The sequence below is a fragment of the Lactuca virosa genome, chromosome 9 (genome assembly GCF_052849685.1).
Source record: "Lactuca virosa cultivar CGN04683 chromosome 9, Lactuca_virosa_CGN04683_v6, whole genome shotgun sequence".
NCBI lineage: Eukaryota > Viridiplantae > Streptophyta > Magnoliopsida > Asterales > Asteraceae > Lactuca > Lactuca virosa.
The window spans coordinates 297,606,027-297,617,468 of record NC_136434.1 but is presented as its reverse complement, the minus strand read 5'-3'; the positions used below and the strand labels follow the sequence as shown (position 1 = coordinate 297,617,468).

Sequence of the window (11,442 nt, the reverse complement as noted above, 5' to 3'; positions counted from 1 at the left end):
GTCACATAGAATCGATTTGCATCTGTTATGGTGGATCTGAAGGGCCCACACACATTTGTGTGTATGTGGTCCAACAAACCTTCACCTCTTTCATAAGATCCAGTGAAAGGTGATTTTGTCATCTTACCCAAAAGACAGGATTCACATGTATCATACGACCTCATGTCAAATGATTCCAACACTCCATCCTTTTGGAGTTGGGCGATGCGTTTCTTGTTAATGTGTCCAAGTCGACAATCCATAAGCATGCTTTGTCTATACCATTAGAAGAATCAATTTGAAATACACTATTGTTTAAATTGTCTACACACATCACAGTTTCATACACACCATTACAAGGTTAAGCTTCAAAATAAAAAACACCATTTTTATAAGCAGAAACAGAACCATTCTCATCATTAAAAGAATATCTAAAACCGTGTCTGAACAATGTATGAAAAGAAATAATGTTTCGTGTCATTTCTGACAAATAGCAACAATTTAATAAATCTAAATCAACACCGTTACTAAGTACTAGACTATACACTCCAATCTTGGTAACATGTGAATATTGCCTATTCCCCATGATCAGGTTCATTCTACCATGCTCCACCTCCTCACTTCTTCTTAGCCCCTACAAATCAGAATAAATGTGAGATCCACATCCTGTATCAAGGACCTAAGAACGAGAAGATGATGAGTTATTATATAAGATAGTATATATACTTACAGAATCGGCTTCACCTTACCATATTTAATGTCTTGTAGATATTTTAGGTAGCTTCATTTCCAATTCCCTTTGTCGTTTTAGTAAAAGCAAGTGGCCTCTTTCGGATCAGAGACAGGAGGAGCATCAAAATTGGATTTACCTTTGGGTCCATTGCTTGACGACCGGGCATCAGACTTCCCCCTTCCGGTTTTGCTTTGGAGGACCTTTCCTCTTCTTCCCCTTCCCTTGACCAATGGCCAGAACGGGAGAACTAGCACGAGTGGATGCAATACTCTTTCCCTTCATCCCTGCTTCAGTTGTTCGCGGGAGGTTGTGCAATTGAGCCAAGGTGGTCTTATTATTGTTCAGATGATAGGTCAAGATGAACTGATCATAAAAACTTGGTAAGGAGTTCAAGACTATTTCAATAGGAAACTCCTCATTAAAATATACATTAAGCCTAACAAGGCGATCCACATATCGTTGCATCCTTTGCACGTGGCTGCTAAAATACTCTCCCTCTTTCATTTTGCTTGCTATGTGGGACTTTACCACCTTGTACTTTTCCTGACGAGCTCGCTTATGGTACTTTTCCATAAGGTCCTTATTCATCTCGTACGACCAGTAATTCTCATAGAATATTTGCGACTCAGGAGTCATGGTGGCTACCATGATGCAATAAACTTTTGTCACATCATTGTAGTGCTTCTTGTAGGTGGCTAGTTCTTTAGGAGTAACCTTCTCTTCGTCAATATCATTTACTTCTTTCTCAAGGACATACTCCTTGTCCTCAAAACGAAGGGCCATCTTAATGTTGCACATGCAGTCGTTGTATTTGGTGACATCCAATGTCACCTTCAACTAGATGTTTAACAACGAAAAGTTATGGGAGGAGGAGGAACCAGAAGCATCATTTGAAGTAGACATTTATAAAAAGAAGATAGTTTTAGTGAGATAAGAATAATCCTTAACATAACAACCCAAAAATGAAATATTAAGGCTAGGATCCAACTAAAAAATTCACAACTTAGAAAAGGGATGTCGTAATCTAATTGTGAATTTTATAAAGGTAGGTAAATGAAGATTTACCAATTCCACCATTAGAAAACGAAATTTGAAAGAAATTAAGTTAAGTGAAATTCCTAGATCTTTTGAAATTCATTGAAACTATTCAATAACATGTTTAATCTCAAATTATGCTCTTCCATTTATGAGTGGATACCGAGGATTACAAACAAGATGTGAATAACCATACAAATTAGCTTGGTACTATTCTATTTCTTTTATCATCTCATTTTAATGTGCCGGTTAACCACACACGCTCCATTAATCAATGATAATTTTCGAGATGCCTATTATTACTCTTTATAGTTACTAATAGTGTGTCAGTTAACCATACGCGCTCCACTAACTACTATAAAGTATAATGTGCAATTTCATGTGATAGCATACAAATTCAAATTTTTTCCCAAAGTAACTAAAATTAGAATTTTAATAAACAAAAAAGGTTTAGTTACTTTTAATAGCATTATACTTAGTAATGATAATTAAGTGTCTTATCAAACCCGTTCGGCTAGCGACCCTCTACTAATCAAGGAAGCGGTGGGTGAGAGTGGACACCCATTCAACTACCATTTTATAGGCAGTTTCCATATATCCCCTTATAGAATAGCTTCGTGAATGAGGCGTACTAGCGGTTCGAGTGACTTAGTCTTATACATATAGTAATTCTTAAAAATTTTAATTTTACATATAGTATAAGGTGTATTTTAAAACTTTTTCGAAATACTAGGTTTATATTTTAATTTCGAAAATTAAATAATTAATTTAAATTTAAAAAAATAAACCAATCGATTTAATAAATATCTATTAATTAACATTTAGTTACTTATATTAAATCAAATACGGATTATCCAATTAAATTAATCAATTAATTTAATCCCAACCCTTATACTACTTAATTTTCGAAAAATAGGTATAGGATTTATCTAATTTTAATTATCCCTTTTTAAGGCAAGTAAACAGATAATTACCAAAATTTAAAAAATCCCTAACCACCTATCAAATTTCGAAAATAGCTTGGGGAGGAAGGTAAAGTTTCAAACCCTTACCTAAATTTCGAATTTCTTGGGGAGGAGGGTTAGGGTTTCAAAACCCTAATCCTAATTGCGAAACTTAGGGGGCAAGAAACCCTAATAAAATTTTAGAAATTTGTTGCCTTATAGGGTTTAATTGCTATAAACCCTAATTTGATCAAATTCAAGAATTATAGCAAATTCAATTGAAAACAAACCTAACTCTAATACCACTGATGAGTTTTAGGCATAACAAATCAAACTTAAAACTCTTAAGTGTGCATGCAACCTAAAACAAGATATATGTTTTCACTATTGATCCTATAACTATGAATATCAAAATAAGAACCCTAGGTAATTTTCGAAATTACTAAATAAGAAGGTTTAGGGTTACATACATTTTAGTTGTTATAGTAAACAACTAGAAATCCACTTGTTGATCTTTTGGAAGCAAGCACCACAAGTGTCGTGCCTCTAATGGTTGACACCAAACACAAGAAAGAAGGAGATTATGGAGAGAGGAGGGAGGAGTGGAGAATTTCGGCCAACCCCTTGGGAAATAATGAGTGCCGAAAATCAAAGGCCTATGTGTCTTTATATAGTGCAACAAGGAAACCCTGGATAACCATAAAACCAATATAATAATATTATTTTGAATTGGTAATTATCCAGCTTCCTAATTAACCTCCAAGGATAATTCTAGAACCCTAAAGGCTGCCTAAAAACCGTCCAAGCCTCTAGGAAGGTTCTAGAATGCCTCTTGTTCAAGTATTGAATAATTACATTTTAACCCCTGCATTTTTAATTAATTCCATTAATCCCAAAATTAATTCCAATTAATTTCTGGGTAATTATTAATTAAATATTACTATTTCTAATTAATATACGATTCTCACAATATATTAATAGATTATTTATTTCAATTTATTAATCAAATAATAAATCAACCTCTCTCTCCAAAAATCATCTTGTTTAATTGCTAGGTTTGAGGGCAACCCAAAAGGACTATGCTACTATCTATTCAAGTTTATACTAATTATAGTTATGGGATTAGACACCTAATCCAATATTTCCATCTCTAAAATCCAATCCATAACTCCGATTGGATCTTCCTTTCCTTCAAAAGATGTTGGCTTGCAAGTCATAAAATCTTTATACTTGCAGTGGCCTCCCTGTTCATCATCCATTCGAATCATTGAGTCTTTCGGAGGAGGGAATGATCCTTGATAACTTTCCGAGTCATCGTTCCTTCCCTAAACCGTCGTTGGATGAGAGGGAACTTGTCTATTGTTGAATCGTTCAATAATTATCGGTTCATTGACCACCGGTACTCTTCCCTTAGCATTAGCTAGTTCTTGAGTTAGGAGATCCATGAACTCGCGCTTTTTTTGATCTAGCATGTTCTGCATCATCAATCAAACTTCATTCATTAGGAGCTGAGCATCTCATGTTCTGATGTTTTGAGGTGTCGGGCCTCCTTCATTATTGACGACTCTGCCGCTCCTCGTGATTGTCATATCGTTCTATACACTGAAGCAGACGTTCAGTGTACGGTGTACCGAGATGAGAATATAGATAAGGAAGGTTTAGACTCATAATCCTCATTATTACTCCAAAATGTTATAGCTCTAATACTGTGCTTAAACGTTTAGTAATCTGAACACATAAAGTTTCCTAATCTAGGTCGGCAATAGAACTTAAATGAATCAAGTGATAGCAATTCAGGCAACCCAAAGCTTGCTATAAATCATTTAGTACATAACAACAAATTAGGTATCTAATCCTAAAGTAAGCTAGTGCTTGGGTCAAATCCTGGGTATACAACCTAAAATATCTTAGATGCACACCTCATGATCATTGCTTATCATTCTAAGTTTAAGTCTAGAAATCCTCAAAATTCCTAGTTCGCTTAAACTAATGCTCTGATACCAACAGTGGCATCCCCAAATTTACGGCCATATTAAACCTTTTTATTTATGCTTATTTTAGATCAAAGTGATTTTTATAAATGTGGAGTTTGTCCTATTAATAGTATTTCCAAAGAAAATGTTTTGCATTGATTATTTAAAACATGAGATTCCATAACTGATACAAAACATAAGCATAAAGAGGCCATACATCATTATTCTAGCAGCCTATGAACTCCATTAATCGCTCAGCAGATAATTATACTATCTATCAGTACCTTCGTATCGCTACTTGTGATACAAAGAAACTGAGTGGATCAGGTTGGGAAACTTGGTGAATACATAGGGTTTTTAACCCACAATATTATAATCTTTAATTAAATATTCTTGAACAACCAAATACCCCAATTACCCCTTTACCGTTTCCTCACTTTCTAATCCTAATATGATGATCTTGAGGGATCTTTCCTAAAGGACATTTGTCTGAACACATCTATATTTCCTAGATGATTATGCATAGCAATATGATGATATTTTGGGTAAGCACGGTAGTAAAATAGTACTTTGGACAAACATGGCAGGCACGATAATACAATAGTACTTGGGATAAACACGACAATATAATAGTACTTTGGACATTCACGACAGTACAATAGTACTTGGTTGGGAACGACAAGTCACGACTTATTATTTCAAACAGTTCTCACAAACCTATCACGGCAAGTATCTCACACAACCCTATCACAACTTCTCATTTATTATTTTAAACATCCCTTTACTACCCAATCATATTATTAAGGATGATAAAATATATATAGTTTAATTAAGTAATAACAATATCATGTTGTACATATATATTAAACACATCAAGACAACGCACATAACATTTAAACAATTTACAATACTTGTATCTATGTGTCAGTTTGAAAGTAACTATGCACTCACTTGACTTGAGAGGATGACTGGCGATTTCGGTAGCGCCTCACTTTGTACTTTCGAAAGACCTAGATGCATAAAGTACTAATCCTTAGTCTAGTTTCTAAATCCTAGTGACTGTAATAATTATAATCAAGATTCCTCACTGATCCCAATGTCAACATCAAGATCTATCAGGTAAGGATTGGCCAGGCGGGACAGTTGGGAGGCAGGATCATTTCGGCATAATAGTTTTTCTGAATTTCAACAACCAAGCCAACGTGACCATTCTAGACACCTCTCCCGTAAGTAGATCATTAAATATAATGATTTGAATTATTGATAAATATTATTTATAGGTTCATAATAATGACTTATGATTACAAATATAAGTTACACTGAAAAATAGAATGTAGCTCAATTTACAGAGGTTTTAGCGGAAACCGGGAAAAACGCATGGACAGGACTCCGAAACTAAAAGCTACTATTTCCCGGACTTCTAGACCCTTCCAAACTTTGCTAAATACCCTAAGGAACCTCACAAAAATCGTACATAAGAAAAGAATGATGCCACGCAGGGCCAATATGCGTGCCACGCACTTGGATCTTGCTCGCTCCAGCACCTGCTTGCCGCATGTCGTTGAATCCCTGGTCCACCTCACCCCTTTCTAGAAGCTGCCACATGACGCATTCCTATGGAGCCATATGTCGGATTTTCATGGTGCCACGTCACCATGTCTCATGAAGAGTTCGGCTGCCCGAAATTTCCACGTGTCGCCCCCATAGAGTGCCACGTCATCGGTGCACGCGACGCACTTTGCGCGCACAAATTTTTAGATTTTCAAAATGTGTAACTTCTTTATACGAGCTCCGTCTTCGATGTTCTTCATATCCCCGTAAGGCTATAGATGAGATATATAACTTTCCTTTAGGCCCCAATAGCTAATTCTCACTCTATCAAAATTTATATTTTTTAATAGCCTTAGGCTATTAGGAATCGCTGCAGAAAGTGTAACTCCTACATTCGGACTCCGTTCTCGATTGTGTTTATATAGACGGGCTCGTATTCAAGAGATCTCCGATTCTCGTTTAGATTGTTTTGGCTAACAATCAACCATTTAGAATTTCAATTTCTGTGCCTGCACTGCTGTACTGAAAATTCGAAAAATCATAACTTCATCTCACGAAGTCAGATTTGGACGTTCTATATATACACGCTATTGGTTTAACGACTACTAAAATTTTTGTTTAGATATCTTAGGCTAAAAAGGTGATTTATCAAAAATTAATTTTTTTCGATACGTAGAGCCATGCTGGTTTAATCGCGAAACTTCGAAGAAGCATAACTTCTTCGTACGAAATCGGATTTCAGCATTCTTTAGATGTGCAGAATCCTTGACACACATACTATAACTTGGTTAAGATTATTTATCCTAAATAATCTTCTATAAAAATGCCATTTTTATAACTTATTTTATTTTAGTTAACTAGCCCAAATCTGCGGGCGTTACACATCTCGCCCTGATTATGTTTGCTTACTACAACGATCTTTGTATGGTCTCAAGCAAGCACCATGAGCGTGGTTTCAACAATTTTCCATGTTTATATCTCGGATTCGTTTTATACATAGTCTTTGTGATTCCTTTTTATTTATCTACAGACAGGTTTGTCACATGGCATATTTGTTACTATATGTGGATGACATTGTTTTTACATGTTCTTCTTCTCAGCTTTTGACTCGCATTATCTCTTTATAAAGTGTTGAGTTCTCTATGTCTGACCTTGGGGATCTTCACTATTTTCTGGGGTATCTCAGCTACCCGATCAGATGACGAGTTGTTTTTGTCTCAACGCAAATGGGATACATATATTCTTGATCGAGCTTCCATTACAAACTGTAGGCCAACATCTACTCCATTTGTCTTATCTACTAAGCTTGATGGCACTGGTCCTCCTGTCGCTGACCCTGCCTTATATCGAAGTTTGGCTGGTGTGTTAGGTATCTTACATTCACTCGCCCTGACACTACCTATGTTGTTTAACAGATATGTTTATATACGCATGACCCTCAGGAGCCTCATTTCATTGCTCTCAAGCACATCTTGCGATATGTTCGAGGTACCATTACTCATGGTCTTCACTTATATACCTCTCCTTGTCATACCATCACTGCTTATTGCTGACTGGGACGGGTGTCATGTCACACGATGATCCACCAATGGTTATTGTGTCTTTTTATGACATAATCTTTTCTTGTGGTCATCTAAAAGTCAGGTTACGATTTTGAGGTCCATTGTTGAATCCGAATACATGGGTGTTGCAAATGTTGTGACTGAAACCTATTGGATTCGTAATCTTCTTATTGAGCTTCATTATATGTATGCCATGGCTACTCTTGTTTACTGTGATAATGTTAGTGCAGTCTATATGTCCTCCAACCTGGTTCATCATCAACGTACAAAGCATATAGAAATTGATTTTCACTTTGTTCGAGACAAAGTTGCGACGAGCATAATTGTGTTCTTCATGCCCCATATTCATCTCAATATGGAGATATTTTTACAAAGAGCCTTCCTTCACCATTATTCTTAGATTTTCGGTACAACTTGAACGTTCGAGAATCTCACCACATTCAAACTGATATGGCTATTATCGTAATATTGTTATGTGTATGTATTATTTGTATACAGTTGGCCCATTAGTGTTTGGCCCTTTCCTGATTTCTTATATACATTGTATATATATTGAATTTAATGAATGAAAGATCTTTCATGGAAAAATATTGGCAATTACATACCTAACTTCAAAAATCAAATCACATTAAAAAAATCGACCGTTCAAGTATTCAAAATTTCATGGGTAAATGAGTGGAAGAGAGACAAATATATAGCATATGTATCCATTTATATTGAATTGCCAATACATAAATGATAAGATCGTTTTTCATTGGACCGAATATAAGATTCCCGTACATATAGAAGATGAAAGAAGATAGACAAGAAATCAAAGACAAAGAGGAGAAAACACTTTTTCGAGACAAGAATCGACATCTATCTAATGAATTCAAGGGTTTCGGTATAAATAAAAGAAAAAGGGGAACGAGATCACAATGAGATTTTTATCTCAAAAAGAGGGATATGGAAAAATCGGTAGACGCTACTGACTTAATTGGATTGAGTCTTGGTATGGAAACTTACTAAGTGATGACTTTCTAATTTAGAGAAACCTTGGAATTAATAAAAATGTGCAATCCTGAGCCAAATCACGTTTTCCGAAAACAAGCAAAGGTTCAGAAAGCGAAAATTAAAAAGGATAGGTGCAGAGACTTGATCGAAGTTGTTCTAATGAATGAAGTTGTTTCTATTACGTTAGTAGAAGAATCCGTCTATCGAAACTTCAGAAAAGATGAAGGATGAACATGTATACATAATAGAGAAGAATTGTTGTCAATTGATTCCATATTAAAGAAAGACTCGAATATTCATTGATCAAACCATTCACTCCATAATCTGATAGATCTTTTAAAGAACTGATTAATCGGACGAGAATAAAGATAAAGTCTCGTTCTACATGTCAATACCAGCAACAATGAAATTTATAGTAAGAGGAAAATCTGTTGATTTAAAAAATTATGAGGGTTCAAGTCCCTTTATCCCCAAAAAGACCATTTGGCTCCCTAATTCTTTATTGTAGCCTTTTTTTCTTTATCCTTTGTTCGTTAGCAGTTCAAAACTCTTTATCTTTCTCAATCACTACTCTTTTTTTACATTGGGAGGAAAATCACATGTGATATATATGATACATCTACAAATGAACATTGTTGAGCAAGGAATGGAATCCCCAATTGACTGATTCACGATTGATATTTTTATTCATACTGAAACTTACAAAGTTGTTCTTTTGACAAATTATAGGCCCGGGATGCGGCTTTGTAATACCCTTTCAATTGACATAGACCCAACTTCTCTAGTAAAATGAAAATGAGTATGAGACATGACTAATAGTTGGGATAGCTCAGTTGGTAGAGTAGAGGACTAAAAATCCTTGTGTCACCAGTTCAAATCTGGTTCTTGACACATGATTAATTTGTATGAGTCTCTATTCTACCAATTAATTGATATGAACAATTAATTGATATGAATACATATTCATTAAGCGTCTAGATAATAATACATAATCTCCATCTCGTTCTTTAGAACCCTATCTATTTGATTTTTTATAGAGGGGGAAAGAATTTATTATACAAAGTATGTAAACAAAGGAGATTTTATTTTCTCTTTTCTTATTTATTCTCTAATTCAAAAAAGAAAAGAATGTGAATAAAAAGTCTCCATAAAAAATGTTCACTTTAGTAGGACGAGCGTATCCACTGGGTAACATATGACATACTAGGAAACCCCTCTCTGAATATTTTGAGAATATCACCCTTGATTTGGTGATAGAATATAATTGGCTATATATAGGAAGAGAGATTACAATAGATTATGTACATGGGCCTAAGCCTAGATAATAATGATACAAAATAGAGTACAAGAAATATAAAACAAAGTACAAGTTAATGGGCTAACATCCCCCTCAAGTGAAGCGTTGGGTTTTGACCAACTCAAAGCTTGGACAAAAAAAAACAAGAACAATGGACAAGCAAAGCCTTTGGTGAAGATGTCAATAAGTTGTATGTGAGGGGGAACAAATTGGACCTTGAGTTTGTCGGAAGCAACTTGTTCACGCACAAAATGGTACTCTATGTCAATGTTGTTTGCATGTTTTTGAGCCACCGGATTTTGGGACAGAAAAATGACGCTTTTGTTGTCATAAAGCAACAAAGGAGAAATATGTAGCTTAACATGTAAATCTCGTAAATGATGAACAACCCACGTTAGCTCATAGGCTGTATTCGCAAGAGCCTGATATTCAGATTCACAGCTGGAACGGGAGACAGTGGGTTGTTTCTTTTTTGCACTCCAAGAAATGAGATTGTTTCCTATAAAGATCGCATAACCATAGGTGGAGAGTCGAGTCTATAGGAAATGAGCCCAGTCAACATTAAAGTAGCCTTGAACTGTTGGGTAGTCAGCGGAGCCAGAAAAGTTAAGGCCATAATGGATCGTACCCCTAACATATCGAAGAATGCATTTAACAACCAAGAAGTGGGCATTAGTAGGTGCATGAAGAAATTGACTAACAGGATTCACTGCAAAAGAAACTTCGAGGCGAGTAATAGTGAGGTATCGTAATGCTCCAACGAGTGACCGATAGATAGTAGGATCACTAAATAGCCGACCTTGGGGTTGTGATGTTGAGCACCAACTTCCCATGGGGTGGCAACAGGTTTAGATGTAAGCATATGAGCATGATCAAGAATGTCCCTAACATATTTAGCTTGTCCAGGGAATAAATCATTGATGGTGTGTGCTACTTCCAAACCTAAGAAATAAATCATGTGCCCTAAGTCTTTAATAGAGGACTCCTTATCCGTCCGTCTAATGAAAGCATGTAGGAAGGTATATTCATTACTGGTGACAATAATGTCGTAAACATAGACCAACAAATATATAAGAGTAGAACCATGGGACTACATAAACAAGGAAGTATCTACTTGACTATATTGAAAAAGCAAGACATTTAAGGTAATTGCTAAACCGAATAAATCAGGCACGAGGTGCTTGCTTGAGTCCGTATAAAGCCTTTTTAAGACAACATACATAATTAGGAAACTGTGAGTCAAGGTAACATGAGAGCTGTTTGTTGACGAAAACGCGTACTCGCAAGTATACAAGGTCGTGCAAGTAATATATTCGTAAGACCATATATCATACTCACATGGACTGTTTATCTTAAAGGAAGATAAATCAAGTAA

At 35.5% G+C, this 11,442-nt stretch overlaps 1 protein-coding gene and 1 non-coding gene across 2 annotated transcripts; one reads left to right on the top strand and one right to left on the bottom strand.

Annotated features, from left to right (window-relative positions):
- Positions 1–877: 877 nt before the first annotated feature.
- LOC145140657 (uncharacterized) lies at positions 878–1,495 on the bottom strand. The gene has a single exon (XM_079074073.1). It carries the CDS (start codon positions 1,493–1,495, stop codon positions 878–880), a length of 618 nt encoding a protein of 205 aa, XP_078930199.1.
- Positions 1,496–9,588: 8,093 nt separating this feature from the next.
- Positions 9,589–9,661, top strand: TRNAF-AAA (transfer RNA phenylalanine (anticodon AAA)). The gene has a single exon. It is a non-coding gene; the product is annotated as a tRNA-Phe (tRNA).
- The last annotated feature ends 1,781 nt before the right edge of the window (positions 9,662–11,442 follow it).

Coding starts and splice junctions, on each gene's coding strand:
- LOC145140657 (XM_079074073.1), bottom strand. CDS start 1,495: ATGGCCCTTCGTTTTGAGGACAAGGAGTATGTCCTTGAGAAAGAAGTA.